Source organism: Abramis brama, assembly GCF_963993115.1.
Source record: "Abramis brama genome assembly, chromosome: 7".
NCBI classification, from domain to species: Eukaryota; Metazoa; Chordata; class Actinopteri; order Cypriniformes; family Leuciscidae; genus Abramis; species Abramis brama.
The window spans coordinates 39,305,099-39,323,048 of NC_139969.1; the positions used below are offsets into that span (position 1 = coordinate 39,305,099).

Genomic DNA, 17,950 nt, shown 5'->3' on the forward strand with positions numbered 1-17,950 from the left:
AAAAGTCATGACAGGAGGACCATATCTCTCTGAAAAATGACCACCTGTGATGGTCTGACCAGTAGTTTAATGAACAATGCTCATTATTAAACCATCAAAATAATGTTTGTCATTTAGCTGATTTCCTGTTTGTTTGTTTGTTTGTTTGTTTGTTTGTTTAAGGGTTTTGAAACTGTGGAGGCCTATATCCCAGATGCCATCTGGTATGACTTCGAGAAGGTAAGACCATCCTCTCACACCACAAATGTATATATAAACTTATATATACATATATATATTGACAATGCAATTTTTTGGATTGTTTTATAGGAGATAAGAATTACAGATCGCAAAGCAAAAGTTTCCTTGAACCTGCCCGCTGATAAACTTGGTTTACATCTGAGAGGCGGCGCCATTCTGCCTGTACAAAGACCAGACGTCACCACTACATACAGGTAATGATGGGAAAGACAAAGAACATACCTGTAGATTTCCCCTAGAAATACACATCACCAGCTCATATTAAAGCTCTGTCACTAAACTCTATCCGTGAAAATACAGTCAGTCTGCTCTCAGGGAGTCTTTCAGCGCCCTCCACTTACATTAAACACATCTAAGGCCCATTTCAAAATGTGTCTACTATTTTTTGAGATTTTTATGTATTATAGTCTTCTTTGAATTACTATAGTATTTGAATGAATTCAGAGCAGTTGTAACATGATTCAAAGTGAGTTTAATATGAGATCTTTTGTCTAGATATTTAACTTTTGTTTATTGTTCCTCTGTTTAAATTCATCTCATTCCTGTTCATCTGCATGATGCCTGAGTTTCTATTTAACATTAGGAAAATACTTTGAATTTCTCTGTGTTCAATAGCTATTTATTTTGTAGTGCGTTTATTTCCCTCTGTATATATTACACCTTCAGCAGTAGAAATGGAAATGTACCATATCTCTCAAAGTATCTTTTGGGCTGGACTAGCATTCAAAACAGGGCTGATTCACAAATGCATCACAAATACATATTTAAATCCACCCGGCTTTGCTGCACGGTGTCTGTGACGTTATTCACAAACAAGAATCCCATCTAATTCAAAGGATCCATTCTCTGTCTGCTCTTGAGTTTCTGGTGGTAAAAGTTGTTTGTTCCCTCAGCCGACTTCATCCCATGGGACTGATCGTCGCACTCGATGACAATAAGGCTGCGTCAGGCGAGCTATTTTGGGATGACGGAGAATCTCGAGGTATTTTGGAGGGACTTGCTATTGATTAAAATTGTCAAGTCAAGTCAAGTCAAGTTTATTTATATAGCGCTTTTCACAATACAGATTGTATCAAAGCAGCTTCACAGTATTAAATTAAAATAATACATCAATGTTTGTTTCTAGTGGAAAACGTCCACGTTTGGTAATGCTGATCAATAGTATTGTTGATTGATTAATTAAATTAAATATCCCAAATATCCCCAACTGAGCAAGCCAAAGGCAACAGTGGCAAGGAACCGAAAAACTCCATCAGGTGACCTAATGGAGAAAAAAAAAACCTTGGGAGAACCCAGGCTCAGTCGGGGGCCAGTTCTCCTCTGGCGTTTATGAACTAGAGGTCGGATTTAACTGTAAGATTAAAAGTATTATATGAATGCCTGACTGAAATTAAAATTGTCCAGTTCACTGTCTGAAACAAAAATCAACCTTACACATGGCTCAATAACAAGAATGACAATAATAGATGTAATTACATGCGGGTATTTTTAAAAATATAAGTACATGCAAAATTGCAAAAACATGAATGTACACAATAAGTGCATTGTATCAAATTATTAATTTAAAGTACATAGTAGTTAAAGTCACCTAATGTAAAGTGAAACCAAATGTAACATTTTACAATAAGGTTCCATTAGTTAACATTAGTTATTGTATTGACTAAAATTAACTAACAATGAGCAATACATTTGTTACAGTATTTATTAATCTTTTTTATATTAATATAATAAAATAAAAATTCAGTGTTTGGTTCCTGTTAGCTCAGCTTCATTAAATAATAATAACCGATACAACTTTTGATTTTAATTATATATTAGTTAATGTTGAAATTAACATCAACTAAGATTAATAAATGTATCAGAAGTATAACTGGAGCTCAGGTGTGCAGAGGCCTCAGCAGAACGACTCACTAAAGCGAGAGGAGACCAACCAAACCCAACCTCAAAGACAGTTTATTAAGGCGGCCTCACAGAAGGCGAACAGTTGATGTCACTGTCTGATAGCGGGCCAATGTCATTATGGCATTTGAATCACGTGCTTCAGACACTGGTCACGCTGAGGCGTTCCCCCAAAGTGTCTTTGGACGCAGTGCGAGTTCCCATTTGAAAGGTAACTTTTAAAAGGTTACCTTTAAAATTAGCAGAAATTGTAACTCCAAAATGTTCAATGAATTAAAAGAAAACAAATGTTTGCGTTTGCAAGACATAAAAACGCATAAACATTGGCAACGAACATGAGATTTAGTGATAAAACAACTATTTCAAATTGGTCTCAGGGTTATCCTTATTATTGAGCCCTATTATAGAGAATTAATGATTAGATTTACCAAAATGTTTCTTTAAAAAAAACAGACAACACTTGTGTGACTCATATATAAAGTTGATTTTTCTCTCATAACTTCTTTCTCTTTTTTTCTTAGATACGGTTTCATCCGGCTCCTACATTCGTTACCAGTTTTCCGTGGTTAATGTATGTCATCCTAATGTCCCATTTCTTTTGTTTGTTTGTTTGTAGGTGGAATTACATTGTATGTCCAAAAAGCAACGTTTAAAAAAAAAAAATATATATATTTTTAAATGGCATCTATTACTAAAATCTGTAGTGATATCTGATATTTTTCTGCTGGATCAGGATGTCTTGACAATGCATGTTGCTCACAATGGCTACACGGATCCAAACAGCTTGAAGTTTGAGAACATCACAGTGATGGGAGTGAGCGCGGCTCCCGCCTCTGTCCTCGTGTCGGACGGCGTCACTACAAACTCTCTGTCGGAGTCCCAGGTTAACTACGATTCCACCAAGAAGGTAATCATAGTTTTAATATAAAATAGTTTTCTATTCACCACCAAAGTCAATATGAAACTGTGTTTGTGACCAGTTTTACTGATTTTGATTGAAATAGGATATTCAACACCCTACAGAAATGGGTGTAATGCACACTGAGACCAGGAATATAAAGTAAATAGGGTCCATTTTTATTTAAAACACCTATGTTATCGCCTCTTCAAATATTATTGCATGATATAAAATGTAGCTAGAATAACAGAATGAGCAGATACTGTACGAATCATAGCATGTTTGCTTTGGACTCGTCAAAGTCTTCTAGTCTAAGTCAAAAGCAACAGGCATATAAATTGACAGAAACTTCAATCTAATACTTCCTTTAAACACCAAGGTTTTCTCAACAAAAAGCCATCTGAAAATAGCCGCCCTTCAATGGTGTAATGATGCAGCGGACGAAGAGGGATCCATTTGCAGCTTTATTTAGAGTGGTCAGACAGGGAGGGTAAAACAACAGCAGACAGAACAACGGAGAGAACACAGAGCAGATCGGGGTCACAGGCAGAAGTCAGGGCAGGCAGCAAAAGGCAAAGTCCAATTAACAATCCGGGTAAAGGCAGGCAGAGAACAATCAGGAGTCGAGATACACAGTCCAAGGTCAGTAAACGAGAACAGCAAACACAGGAATAAACGCTCAGAAATTGTACGCCGGGGCAATGCAATACTTCGCAGAGAAGTGGAGTGTGGAAGTGGCTTTTATGTGTGTGTGAATGAGGTGCAGGTGTGTGTGTAATCAGTGCAGTGCAGGTGTATGAAGTAATCAGTCCAGGTAGATGCAGGATGGGAAATGTAGTCTGTGAGTGAATCTGATAGTCCGGTGTGGAGTGCCCTCTGGTGGCTCTCAAGGGCACTCCAGCTGGTGACCGTTACATAGCCCCTCCCCAAAGAGCGGCTTCCAGATGCTCCAAAACTGTCCAGGTGGGAGGTGGCCCGGAGGCGGATCCGGGGGCGGGATTGAGGGCCAGGTCCGTGGAACGGAAGAGGACCTTGAGACTGCGGTAATACGGAAGGCCAGGGCGGAGCAGGCTGTGCAGGCGACCAGGGCGGGGCAGGCTGTGCAGGCGACCAGGGCGGGGCAGGCTGTGCAGGCGACCAGGGCGGGGCAGGCTGTGCAGGCGACCAGGGCGGGGCAGGCTGTGCAGGCGACCAGGCCGGGGCAGGCTGTGCAGGCGGCCAGGAAGGAGACGACCACTTGGGAGGCGACGACCCTTCGGGAGGCCAGGGAGGAGACGACCCTTCAGGCGGCCAGGGAGGTGACCATGGCACAGGAACAGACACTGGCTCAGGAACAGGAACAGACACAGAGACAGGAACAGACACCGGCTCGGCGGAGACCATCTTGTCCTGAGACACTGGCTCGGCGGTGGCCATCTTGTCCGAAGACACAGGCGTGGAGTCGGCCATCTTGTCCGAAGACACAGGCTTGGAGCCGGCCATCTTGTCCGAAGACACAGGCGTGGAGCCGGCCATCTTGTCCGAAGACACAGGCGTGGAGCCGGCCATCTTGTCCGAAGACACAGGCGTGGAGCCGGCCATCTTGTCCGAAGACACAGGCGTGGAGCCGGCCATCTTGTCCGAAGACACAGGCGTGGAGTCGGCCATCTTGTCCGAAGACACAGGTGTAGAAAGAGGAAGAGGAACAGATTCAGGCTCAGGATCAGTATCAGGATCAGATTCAGTCTCGGCGGGACGAGACTCTGGACGGGCGGACGTGACGTGAAACTCTGGCTCGGGCTCGGGCGGACCTGACGTGAAACGGCAATATTATTGCCGACAGCCGACCGCAGGCTCGGCTGGACTGGCGTGAAGTGCAGGCTCGGCTGGACTGGTGTGAAGTGCAGGCTCGGCAGGAAGATACTCAGGCAGGAAGGTCTCGGTGAAACATGATTTATGCAGGATAGTCTCGGCGGGACGAGACTCCTGCACGATGGCCCTTATGGCAACACGTACAGACCTCAGCGGGGAATCGGCCACACTGGATACCAGTCCTGGACGATAATAGACCGATCCGGTGACTAGCTTGATGGCTGGCGTGACGGGAACAGTCTCTGGAAACGCCCCCTCAACAGTAGAGGGCTCGGGGAATTCTGCTAAGACGTAACGAGGCTCTGGACGGTCTGCGGAGACGTAACGGGGCTCTCGACGAGACTCTGGACGGGCGGACGTGACGTGAAACTCTGGCTCGGGCTCGGGCGGACGTGACGTGAAACTCTGGCTCGGGCTCGGCAGGACTGACGTGAAGCTCTGGCTCTGGCTCGGCAGGACTGACGTGAAGCTCTGGCTCTGGCTCGGCAGGACTGACGTGAAGCTCTGGCTCGGCAGGACTGACGTGAAGCTCTGGCTCTGGCTCTGGCTCGGCAGGACTGACGTGAAGCTCTGGCTCTGGCTCGGCAGGACTGACGTGAAGCTCTGGCTCTGGATCAGGATCAGCGCGCTCTGAGATTGACGGGACCAGCGGCAGCGAGGGCTTTGAGCTGGGTAGGACCAGCGGCGAAGAGGACTCTGAGCTGGTTAGGACCAGCGATGAAGAGGGCTCTGAGCTGGGCAGGACCAGCGGTGAACACAGCTCTGGACTGGCGTGAAGTGCAGGCTCGACTGGACTGGCGTGAAGTGCAGGCTCGGCTGGACTGGCGTGAAGTGCAGGCTCGGCTGGACTGGCGTGAAGTGCAGGCTCGGCTGGACTGGCGTGAAGTGCAGGCTCGGCTGGACTGGCGTGAAGTGCAGGCTCGGCTGGACTGGCGTGAAGTGCAGGCTCGGCTGGACTGGCGTGAAGTGCAGGCTCGGCAGGAAGATACTCAGGCAGGAAGGTCTCGGTGAAACATGATTTATGCAGGATAGTCTCGGCGGGACGAGACTCCTGCACGATGGCCCTTATGGCAACACGTACAGACCTCAGCGGGGAATCGGCCACACTGGATACCAGTCCTGGACGATAATAGACCGATCCAGTGACTAGCTTGATGGCTGGCGTGACGGGAACAGTCTCTGGAAACGCCCCCTCAACAGTAGAGGGCTCGGGGAATTCTGCTAAGACGTAACGAGGCTCTGGACGGTCTGCGGAGACGTAACGGGGCTCTCGAAGATCTGCTGAGAAGTGACAGGGCTTTGGAAGATCTGCTGAGAAGTGACAAGGCTCTGGAAGATCTGTTGAGACGTGATAAGACTCTGGTGCGGCTGCCATTATAGGCACGGAAGTAATGGTGCATTCCTCTGCGCCTCCCACGGTGAACGCTGAACCAACAGTCAACAAGGCATAGTTCATAAACTGACTGAGAGATGAACGGGGACCCTCACGGATTAAACGTGATCTGAGCGGCAGATTAATGCCCTCACAAAAGAAATCTATGAGCACACAATCCGGCATATCAGAATAGTAGGCGAGATCTAAATACTCTTGGATATAAACCTCGAGTGATCGAGAGCCCTGCTTAAGGGTTAATAACATTAGTGCATTGTCCAAACCTGGCCGATATTCACAGGGAAAGCCACTGGATCCTTGTAGTGGCGAAGTATTCTGTAATGATGCAGCGGACGAGGAGGGATCCATTTGCAGCTTTATTTAGAGTGGTCAGACAGGCAGGGTAAAACAACAGCAGACAGAACAACAGAGAGAACACAGAGCAGATCAGGGTCACAGGCAGAAGTCAGGGCAGGCAGCAAAAGGCAAAGTCCAATTAACAATCCGGGTAAAGGCAGGCAGAGAACAATCAGGAGTCGAGATACACAGTCCAAGGTCAGTAAACGAGAACAGCAAACACAGGAATAAACGCTCAGAAATTGTACGCCGGGGCAATGCAATACTTCGCAGAGAAGTGGAGTGTGGAAGTGGCTTTTATGTGTGTGTGAATGAGGTGCAGGTGTGTGTGTAATCAGTGCAGTGCAGGTGTATGAAGTAATCAGTCCAGGTAGATGCAGGATGGGAAATGTAGTCTGTGAGTGAATCTGATAGTCCGGTGTGGAGTGCCCTCTGGTGGCTCTCAAGGGCACTCCAGCTGGTGACCGTTACAAATGGGCTTTACAGAATTCTCCGAAATGTCTTAGCTAACATTTGGAGAACATATCTAATCAAAGTGAAAAAAATCACAGCCGACGTAATGTAATTACAAAATGGAGCCTGACTTGTGTTTAATACTGAGCAGGATTCCCTCGGCTACCAGGAGAGGCCCTTTCATTCCAAGAGAGATGCTTTCAAAAGCACACACATATTAGGCTAAGATGAAGGGTGTTGCTTTCTCCCGGAGCTCAAGATCTTGGAATGACAACACAAGGTCGCACTGACTTTGGTTTTAATCTATGCATGACACATTAATGTCAGCTGCTGTAATTTATGGCATGTCCACCAACTAACACAAAAAGACTTTGTGAAACTCAACAGTATTTGTCATTTTTGTTATTTACATACTTTACCTAGAGGATAAGATTCTGACATGAATACACCTGCTGTCTTTTACGTGATATACTGTATAACATTGGGTGTTTGTGTCTGCTAGGTGATGTATCTGAAATATCTGGAGCTGGAACTGGGGAAGGACTACACAGTCAACTGGGAGGCCAAATACCCAAACTCTAGGCACTTCGACTGTCACCCTGAAGCAGGTGGAGATCAGGACAGATGTGAAGCCCGCGGCTGCATCTAGAAGGTCTGAGAGAGAAAATATTCAATATCATTGTTTTCAAAGAGGCTGTTTGATCTGAATGTTATAATGTGATTCAACACTGTGGCGAGGGGGACGTGTTTTTGCGAAGTCTGTAGCAGGAGAGAGAGGAGGAGGCAGAGCGGTGAGTAAGTAGGTCAAGTGCAGATGATGAACACCTGTGTCTGATTGCAGTAATTGGCGTGGAGAGACCGGATATAAACCGGAGAGAGACGAGAGAGAGAGAGATAGAGAGAGAGAGTTGGACTGGGACCTCACGTGCTGCTGCTGCCGTCTCGAGAAGAGATCGTCAAAAGAGACTTTGAAGTATTGTTTTGTTTTGGCTGTGCTTAGACACGGTGAATGTGCTGAAGAACGCAAAAGAACCCCTTTCTTTTGTTTTGTTTCTTTCTATGACAAATAAAGCGAGAGTCCCAGTCACGCCGACCCCTGTCTTCTTCCTTCCTACACCCACAATATTGAACCTCATCACAAACACATTGCCTTTCATAGCCTTCAGATATTCCCAAGGAGCCGTGGTGTTATTACGCCGAGACCCACGGCTACGTCACCAGCAACATGGCTGAAACAGCAAGCAGCATCATTGTAGATATAGAGCGCAATACCGATTTCCCATGTCAGCGCTCTCAATCTCGAGACGTCAGCAAGCTCCGTGTGGAAATCACATACCTAAGTGGGAAAAGCCTGTGCTGGAAGGTATGCTTTTCTAAATTTAGGATTAAGACCAAGACAATAGGGGCTTTCGCACCCGTTAGTTCCAGGAACTTGGTTTAGGGAGATAGACACCAGGGTGATTCCTCGAGAACTAATGGTTTCCTCAGGAACATTTTCCTGGTTACAATCGCACCGCCAGTAGGAACTCTGAAGTGACGTAAGCCGTGCTTGTTGTTGTGACTTTTATTTTTAATGCGTGGCGGACCTTTACTTTGACAGCGCTGAGAATGCCTAAGCACACAGTGCTCGCATTCTCAGTGTTCATTAGTTGCTTTATAAAGCAACAGGCATATAAACTGACAGAAACTTCAATCTAATACTTCAATTAAACACATCAAAACACATTTGGTTTTCTCATCAAAAAACCATCTGAAAATAGCCGCCCTTCAATGGGCTTTACAAAATTCGCCGAAATGTATTAGCATATTTGACATTTGGAGAACATATCTAATCATAGTTAAAAAAAAAGAAAAAGCTGTGTGGTTGATGTCCAGTGTTGCTAGCTGAGCAGAAATACATGATCATGTTTGGCTTGGTCCCCTCAAAGGTGCGTTGGATTTTCTCCTCAGCGAAAGGTTAAAGGAGAACTCTGGTCAATTTTTTTGTAAATTTGGAGTGCTGTCAGTACAGAGAACAACGACAAAAATCGGTGTTGCCTACACCATGTTATCCTCTTTTTAAAATTTGCACCCTGTTGACTTCAATGGGGCAAGTTTTAAACCTGCTTTTAGCCTCTTAATATCCTTGATGTGTCATTACAAGTGCACAGCCATGTGAGTGATTCCTTCAGAGTGAATGCGGGTCAATCTGACTGCAGTAGATGTGAAAGATATGTATAAAAGTGATGTTAATTCAGCCAGCGCACATACCTGTATTTACATCCTGTTTTCGGTCGAAGTCAACTGTAGTCAATTGTCGAGTTCACGCACGTGATCATAGGTAACTATATGACACATTGAGTCAGGGATGATGTAATTTTTCTTTTTTTGCTTGTTTTGCTCTTAGATGTGACCTTCCTGCCGACTCCGGCTCTGACCTACCGCACCATCGGAGGAATCTTGGACTTCTACATGGTGATGGGACCCACTCCAGAAGCTGTGGTTCAGCAGTACACTGAGGTGTGTGTGTGTGTGTGTGTTTTATTCCTGGATTGATAAGGTTTAGCAGATGGAGACTCTCTCATTGCCCTCAGTGCACTCAATCTAAGCAACATACAAAATAACATTGGAAAATTCACATGCATAAATGAAATACATGAATATTTATCTAAAGGAAGCTTGCTTGTAACAGACAGAAGGCACCATTAGATTCTCTTAAGCCACTTGAATATTTGTGTTATGAAATGTATTTGCATAAAATGTAAAATAATTTTTCTCTCGGTTTGTGTGTTTTGTTTGACAGATGATCGGCCGCCCGGTTCTTCCAGCCTATTGGTCGCTTGGATTCCAGCTTTGTCGCTACGGCTACGCCAACCATACGGAGATCGCATATCTTTACAATGACATGAAAGCTGCTAAAATTCCTTATGTAAGCGATCTCATCTTTTAGTGTGTGCATGTGTCTTTCATTCTCCGTGTGACTCAACAATAAACACAGTGTTGTAACTCTCACCGACCTTCAGGACTTGCATTAGAACTTCAGGAATATTTCATTTCTCGCTGTAAATACCTCAACCAGTTATTCTGCAGTAATGTGCAACTTCAATGATGATAACACAATGTTATGTGGCCGTATTTAAACAAGGAGTGAGTCACCGAATCATTAAGTTTATTTTTTCATAAGAATCCCATTAAAGTAGTATTTAGAATTTTCCATACTTTGAGCTGATGATTTGAACAAAGAACTAAAGTACTAATGTTGTAGAAAAATTGAAATTTTACTTTTTTTTCATTAACTTTCTTAGACATTGTGTGGTTTTAAGCATTGTTTCTCTTCTGGAATTTGTGTATGTTTGTACACCTGGCGTAAGCAAGACACACACAGTAAGACAAATGGTTAAGAACCTTTAACTCTTTAGGTATGGAAGATAATTTAGCCAAGGGGGGTTAGAGGGGTCGTTCTACTCTAAATCAGCTGGATGTGGCCATGCTGGGTGAGTGGAAAACTACAGAGGAAAGACCTTGAAGAAGGAGTATAAGAAGGGAATTTCCTGGGCTGGGAGTCAGCTCTTGCTCACGTCACGGGGTAGCTGCTGTGATTTTGTGACTAAGCCTCTTGCAAAAGAATAAATATCTTTTAAAATACAATTTGATTCTTGGTGTCTCTTATGCAGTGATGCTGATTGTTTAATTATTGTTTTTGCCACAACAATTGGTGTCAGAAGTTGGGATTCCTTGGCAGTTTCTTCTGGCCCTGAGTAAAGCGGATTGACGATTGATCATCCTGAAGCACCAGGCTTTAGTCTTACCTTGCAGAATTGAGAGAGAAGAGCCAACTGCTATCAGGGCCAGGAGGAACTCCACTGGAACCAGAAAGAACCCGGTGGCAATAGAAGCATCTCTGGTAAGAGACAGTCAAATTTATTTTGTGTGGTGGTGTAATTTTGGTATGACTGTGAGTGAACCATAGTGGCTGAGACTATTTCTTTGGTGCGGGCATAGAAAGTTACCGACGGTCCGGTAACTAGCTCGTAAAAGTGGACGGAAGAGCCACACCTGATTAATTGGGTGAACTGGAATCAATCGAGCGCTGGAAAGTGCTCACGAAAAGATTTTGAGTAAGCCGTAATTACAGGGCACTGGAAAGTGCAGACCTGGCCGATTTAAAAAATCGGATCTGTCTGAGACGTCTGACAGATTAGTAAAACGCGTGTCGAAGAAAAATCCAGGGAAAGTAGAATCAGCCAGTATGGGGTCATCTCACAGTGTGTTCGATAACTTTTATACACCAGTTTTCTGTCAAATGAAAGAATTAAGGGCAAAATGCATGCAAGAAGTTGATCAAGTACCATGGTTTTCCCAGGGAGGGAATGTTAAGTGTCACTAGGCTGACAGCGGTGAGAGACGTGTGTGTGGATTGTAAGCAAACAATCGTGTACTGGTTAGATGAGGCAGAGCGAAAAGAAAGGAAAAGGATGCAGAAGGAACTAGCATGTAGGAAAAGAGGGAAAGATGAGAAGAAATGTAGTAGGACAATGTATGTTATGAAAATAAAATTTCTGATAGAATTTATGAAACTATTTATGAGCGCCTGTTAAGTCAAATAAAGATGAGGAATGAACAAACGTTGTATTAAGCAGAATGGGGAACAATTATATATTTTAGTGGTAAAATAATGATGTCTAGAGAATTTTTCTAACGAGAGTTGAAGGAGCAAGCAGCTATAATGGCTGTCTGTGCACTTTAGGGATTGAGATATGAGTAATTTAATATTTTGGGTTTTGTGAAACAGCAGAGATAAGTGGGAGAATATAGAAAATAGAAAATAATGATAACATTAAGTTGAATATGCAGACCAGAACAAACAAACCAGTTTTAATGAAATTGATGACATATAGTACAAAGTATACTTTATGAAGAGTCCTGAAACAAACAGTCAGACAGAAGAGAGCAAACGCTGTAAGCAGCTGTGCTCTGAAGCTCTGAAGCTTTGACTTCAAAGAAATGTGATATTAAAGTCCCCCTGTGGTGAAAATCCAGCTTTTCATGTTGTTTATGTCTATGTGGTGTTTTTAATATGCTTTAAGACAAAATTCATAAGTCGACTCCATTGCTGAGTATTTCCTCCTTAAAACTGCAGTGAACCAAAGACAGTCTCAAAAACACGCTTTGAAATCGCTGGTGTTTCTGACGTCACAAACTACCTTGTAACCAATCAGATCAACGTGTGATCGTCAACCAGTGGATCTCTGAGCTGAGGGAGTGAGTGGAGGCGGGCTCATATTAGCAAGGGTGTATATGTAACAAGTTGTTTTTTAAATGAGGAAAAGTCAATCTAATTTAAGAAATCTTTTATTTTTCCTCGCAGCTCGTCGGTTATGGGGTGATGCGATAAAATTATTGCGGGCCAAATTAAGTACCGGTAAGTACTACTTACTGTCGAGTAAGGCTGCATTCACACTCATTGCCATAGAAACCAATGCAAATATTCGGGAAAACTGAGGTTGGCATGGACACAAATCGGATCTGAACAGATACGATACACAGTGTTGACGTCAATAATTTTAGATCAGATTATAATCGGATATACTCAGAATCAAAATAATCAGATTTGGACTGATCGACTGGTCTGAACGTTGCCTTACATTCAAGCTATTTTAACATATGACAAGGTTTTTTCAAGGAAAAAAAAAAAACGTTTAAATATGTTAAAGCCCTGTTTGGCACACAACTCTGTTAGCTGCCGGTTCCTAACAGATTTTAAGCAGTCGTCAACTTTTGCTTGATTGTGCTTATAACATCAGCTGAATAATCCTGATTAGCATCTGCTGTCTTTAAGTGTCATGCTGGTTCATGTTTAGAGCACTAGAGTATATGAAATATGTCCATAAAAACTTGAAACGCGCTCGGTCTGGTCTGTATATGAACGATATAATCCCTGTGGCGAGTGTTGTTAAACTCATCACGACGCTTCCTCGCAGAAACCACTCTAATGCTCCGCATGTTGTTTGAATTCTCCGCTGTAATGCGATTATCTCATGAGTAATCCAGCGCTGTGATTGGATTGGATGAGCTCTTTCTCATGAATAAATGCAGAGAGTCGCTTGAGGGCCAGCTGACGTGAATACAAACAATGAATGGCGACCGCAGAACGCAAAAGCTGAATCCCGGACATTTTGAACGATCTCGCCCGCCGGACAAGTCCGGGAAAAGGAAGATGGTTACCCCTACTTACTCAGCTTTCTCCTACTATTCAGCTTTCTCCACAGAACAAGAGCCTGCTAGCTTAGCTTCCAAAGAAAGACGGCTGACACTGTGTACATTCTGTGAGTGAGATCCCAGATCATCCCACCTCCTATGGGCGGGCTGAAAACATGCGGAACAACGCCATCTACTGGCTGTAGTCTTTAGCCTCTGGCCAGAAAATCCTCCGATGACGCAAAATGACGTTTTTTGCGTCATCGGAGGATTTTTTTCCAGACAAAAAATACATAAATCTCTTGTCTCAGGGGGATATGAGGGTGGAAAGCACGGTAATTCGAAAATACTACAGGTTTTCTACTAATACAAAGCTTAATGCTAAATCCTGAAGTATCCCTTTAACGTTCATACGGCTGTTCTGCAAAGTCTTGGATATTCTGTCTAATTAACAGCTCTTCCAAGTTAGCAATGATGTTCAATATTATGACTTGCACAACTGTTGGCACATCCCATATACATCACCATCCACACTGAGACTCAGTGCACCAGTAATGTCCCACCCAAGGAGCGTTCGGTCCACCACCCTCGCTGGTAATCACTCCAAGGATTCAAGGCTTTCTGAGCATTTACTCCAATAAATAACCCAATGCCTACATCTAATGGTGTTAAAGGGTTTAGTTCACCCAAAAATGTAAAATTCATCAATTACTCACCCTCATGTTGTTCCAAACCCATAAGACTTTCGTTCATCTTCGAATCACAAATAAAGATCTTTCTGATGAGATCTGAGAGCTTTCTGTTCCTCCATTGACAGCTACGCAACTACGGCTTTGACGCTTCACAAAGATCAGGAAGAGATCGTAAAACTAATCCACCTTTTACAGGTCATCCATTTTGGGAACGTTAATTTTGGTGACTGGGATTGTAAACATCAGGAAATGTGTCACGAACTGTCAGTTTAGTTTTCATTATCATGGTCTTTTGGTTTGATTGTCATTATTTTCTGTTGTCTTTGTTCACGTTTCCTGACACTTGTTTGTTACCATGTATCTTTATTTAATCATGGCGGCTGTTCGTATTTGTTTCTGTGTTTCCTCTGTTCATTGTCGGTTATTGTTTGTGTTAAGTACACACTATCTGAGTTTATTTTATTATTAAATACATTAGTATTGGAACCTTTTGACTCTTCTTCATCTGTGGACTCTAAACTGTGATAAAATTTCCTAACATCATTTGAGGAAACGTTGATTGGTCTTTATTTGAAGTTTACTAAATTGTCCAGGTTACTTAGGCGGGATAGGTCAGTTACATGAATTTGAAAAGCTTTACATTTTTTTGCTTTTATAAGCTTTTTGTTTTGTGATCTCGTGTTTGAAAGAGTTTCAATGTATACTGTGAGATCAATATTATAAAAGGTAATAGATGAGGGTTTCTTTTGAGTTAGTTTTGTTTTATGAATATAAAACTTTGCCAAAAGAAGAATAATATAATTTTGTTTGTCAGAAAAATTTGGATTTTGAAAACAAAGAAAAATGTCATGAGTTTCTAAATTAAAAGTTTGTCATGTCTATTTTAAAGTCAGCCCAAAAATAACTAAAAAAAGGTGCAAGACAAAAAATAAATGTTTAATATCTTCAAATGATGCGTTACAACAGTGGTTCTCAAAGTGTGGTACGCAGAGGAATCACTGAATTTCGCACGTAAGATCAAACCGGTGTGATCTTTTACTGTCTATTATTGTGTGCTCAGTCTTGGCTGGTCCCTGGAGCGCACGATACGATTACACCGGTGTGAGTAGAACGGCCAGTGCATCACGTGATCAACTGCTAAATTCAAATCATAGATACAAACACCTATGAATTCAAATGTGCTTTCGCAGTTGGCTGGCGCTGAGCCATAGACGGACGCACGCCACTCAGGCGCTGTCAAATATCACAATTATTCAGTGTTTTTAACCACATAATGTTTATTTTAGAATTTGTAAAATACACACTGATGTCTATGGAAGCGGAAATAATAATAATTTCCATTATAATTAGACGACACATTTTATTCATATCAGATTGTGTAAGTTACATGAGCGCCTTGAAAAACTCACAGGGGTCAGCCAGAATATGTTAAATGTACGTTTAAAAAGGTTAAATATCAATACACAGTCTGTGTTTTTTTTTTTTAATTAAGTACAGTACTTTTTTTTACTTAATATTTTAAGTACAGTAGGCTACAGTTTTTATTTCACTTTTAGGTGCAATACATTTGAATTGAATCATTATTCAAGTTTTTTATTTACCTGTATGTAAGCAGCACAGCAGCACACTGCAGTTAATGTTCAAACTGTGTTTTTACAATGTTTAAAGTGGCTGACAATGATAAATATTCTTATTAGAAATTAAGCTGCCTCATTTTTGAGCTGTGCATAACCTTAGCTGAATAGTTAGGCCTACTACGCTACTGTATTCATATTGGTCATTATGGTGGTACTTGGAGTGCCAAATATTTTCTGAGGTGGTACTTGGTGTAAAAAGTTTGAGAACCACTGCGTTACAAAAAGTACATTTATCAAAAACAACATGAATATATCTACTAATGGCTGCATTTACAGGATAACATCTATGAATAATTTTGTAAATTATTTCTAATAAAGTAAAATCAATAATTTACTAAATGATTCATATTTATATGGTAATGTCCAAATGCTCTGCCGAGATACAGCATACAGTGAGGTTTAAGCCATTTTGATTTACATGGAGGATTGGAGCAAGGCAGTTTTAGTGCAGATCAACGGGGCCTCTGCAACCCGCTAGTCCGAGGCCCCCCTCGGGGATCTGAGCACTTGATTATTTACTCATTTATTTAATAATATACTTTATTTCATCAAGGGAAATGACGCGTGCAAAATCTAAATATCTGTCCGTAATTTTAAAGGAAATTTTCGCACAATATTGGAAATATTTCCATTTTAAAGCATGAAGGCGAGCCAGTGGATATCACACAAGCAAGTGCAGACTTTGCTCTAGAGTTATGCCAGTGAAGAAGTCTCAAACCCCAGTCGATTATTCACTACAGAAAGTGAAAGTAAAAACATCTGACGCCGCATTAACAGTACATACTGTATATTCTCTCAGAGACGATGAGCTGAATCTACTCAACTGAATTGATAACGGGCTGATAACGGTATAACTGTCTTCATTTCTCTTCTTAATATTTCTCTTGTGGCCCATAAGTAGTGAAGAAATGAGAAGTATTTCAAGTAAAACAAGTTGTTTTTGAAATGAGGAAAAGCTAATCTAAGAAATCTTTTATTTTTCCTCGCAGCTCGTCGGTTATGGGGTGATGCGCTATAAGCTAAAATTATTGCGGGCCAAATTAATTGAAATATTAATTTGATAATAAAAGTAGTAATAATAATAATAATTTAATACATAAAATGATAATACATTAAAACGACAAACGACGCACGACAAAGCTGAAAATCGTTCCGACCCGAAAAAGATTCGCACAAGTCAGAATTCGGCTCAAAATCGGACGAAAATCGCACAGTGTAGCCTATGCCTGCCTTTAAGTGATTCATCTGTTGTTCCGGACACTAATTATGTTCAGCTGTGCACTCATCCATCACCATCATTATCACCTGCATATATTAGCGGTGTCCCAATGTGAAGGCCCATCCTTCAAAAGCCGCAGACTAACATTATATTTGCAGGCCTGATAGTGAAGATTTCTGCTGACACTCATCTGAGCTTCTTCCTCTGTTCCACCTTTAATTACAACTAAACCATCATTTGGCTGAATAATAAACCAACATGAATCATTCAATATCACATGTTTCTAATACGCATGCTAACACACACGCTGCTTTATTTAATTGTGAAGTCTGAGTCTCTTCCACCTGTATGAAACACATTTACACATTTATTTATCCTCATAGACAGTAGTGAGACTCTTCTGTGGATCACCTGATGGTTTCTGCTCCTCTCATCTCCGTTTCACAGATTTAAAACCATGACGCAACAATCCACCGCTGACGTTTGCAGATCGATCTTCATCTTCTCTGTAAAGTGGAACAGAAGAGAAAACAATCAGTGTTCAGTGGAACAAAGTGCAAATTATTATATTTCAATTACAGTTTTTTTTTTTTTTTTAGTAAAAATAAGTTAAACTGAATTCCTGTAATCAGATTAATTACTGACTTTACATGATCTTGCACAGATATTTGTGTTTTAAATATAATAGATTTAAATCATGAATCATGTTCATATGTTTGTTTGTGTGTGTGTGTGTTGGTGCGACTCCTATTGAGTCTCTGTAAAGGAGAAACTAATGAGTGTACGGCGTATGGAATAAACCACAGGGAGCAAATACAAATGTTATTTTGAGTTCAAACACAAACCTTTAGTTAAAGCCGTTTGTCCTCTAGTTTAAACATGTTTGTAGGCTCTTAGTAAATAACTGAGAGTAAAGTAAGTGTAAAGTAGTGCGACGTGTTGCTTGTCACAGTAAAAACACACTAGAGACAGAGACATTTCTCATGTGAGCTGGACACTGTGAGCTGAAGCTGGAGCTGCACTGATTTTAGCAGGAGTGCAGCGTTTTCCTACAATCTGACCAAGTCTGTTTTCACACTGAAATGATTCACTTCTACTGACACAGTTAATAAAGCAGGTGTTGATGTATAAAGCTGTGACAGTGAGCTTTTGTTC

General features: G+C 42.0%; 3 protein-coding genes across 4 annotated transcripts in view; 2 read left to right on the forward strand and 1 right to left on the reverse strand.

Moving 5' to 3' along the window:
* LOC311087287 (sucrase-isomaltase, intestinal-like) overlaps positions 1 to 8,182 on the forward strand; it is a 30,233-nt gene extending 22,051 nt beyond the window's left edge. For both annotated transcript variants that reach the window (XM_084120593.1, XM_084120594.1), the window contains 7 exons: positions 163 to 219; positions 310 to 434; positions 1,134 to 1,222; positions 2,661 to 2,710; positions 2,873 to 3,046; positions 7,573 to 7,722; positions 7,912 to 8,182. In XM_084120593.1, the coding sequence (XP_083976719.1) occupies positions 163 to 219; positions 310 to 434; positions 1,134 to 1,222; positions 2,661 to 2,710; positions 2,873 to 3,046; positions 7,573 to 7,719 (642 nt within the window). In that variant the 3' untranslated portion in view covers positions 7,720 to 7,722; positions 7,912 to 8,182. The remainder of the gene's footprint in view (positions 1 to 162; positions 220 to 309; positions 435 to 1,133; positions 1,223 to 2,660; positions 2,711 to 2,872; positions 3,047 to 7,572; positions 7,723 to 7,911) is intronic.
* A 117-nt stretch (positions 8,183 to 8,299) lies between these two features.
* LOC311087299 (sucrase-isomaltase, intestinal-like) lies at positions 8,300 to 14,425 on the forward strand. The gene is made up of 3 exons (XM_084120606.1): positions 8,300 to 8,433; positions 9,457 to 9,569; positions 9,853 to 14,425. The coding sequence occupies exons 1-3, from the start codon at positions 8,352 to 8,354 to the stop codon at positions 9,997 to 9,999; spliced, it is 342 nt and encodes a 113-aa protein (XP_083976732.1). The 5' UTR covers positions 8,300 to 8,351; the 3' UTR covers positions 10,000 to 14,425.
* The window catches only part of LOC311087285 (protein NLRC3-like), a 31,281-nt gene continuing 25,229 nt past the window's right edge, over positions 11,899 to 17,950 (reverse strand). The window contains exon 13 of the mRNA XM_084120588.1: positions 11,899 to 17,301. Coding sequence (XP_083976714.1) covers positions 17,226 to 17,301 — 76 coding nt within the window. The 3' untranslated portion in view covers positions 11,899 to 17,225. The remainder of the gene's footprint in view (positions 17,302 to 17,950) is intronic.

Excerpts from the sequence above, each read along its gene's own strand:
- LOC311087299 (XM_084120606.1), top strand. The coding sequence starts at position 8,352 with ATGTCAGCGCTCTCAATCTCGAGACGTCAGCAAGCTCCGTGTGGAAAT. Across the intron at positions 8,434-9,456 it reads GGAAAAGCCTGTGCTGGAAG|ATGTGACCTTCCTGCCGACT; the intron begins GTATGCTTTTCT and ends TTTTGCTCTTAG. Across the intron at positions 9,570-9,852 it reads TGGTTCAGCAGTACACTGAG|ATGATCGGCCGCCCGGTTCT; the intron begins GTGTGTGTGTGT and ends TTTGTTTGACAG.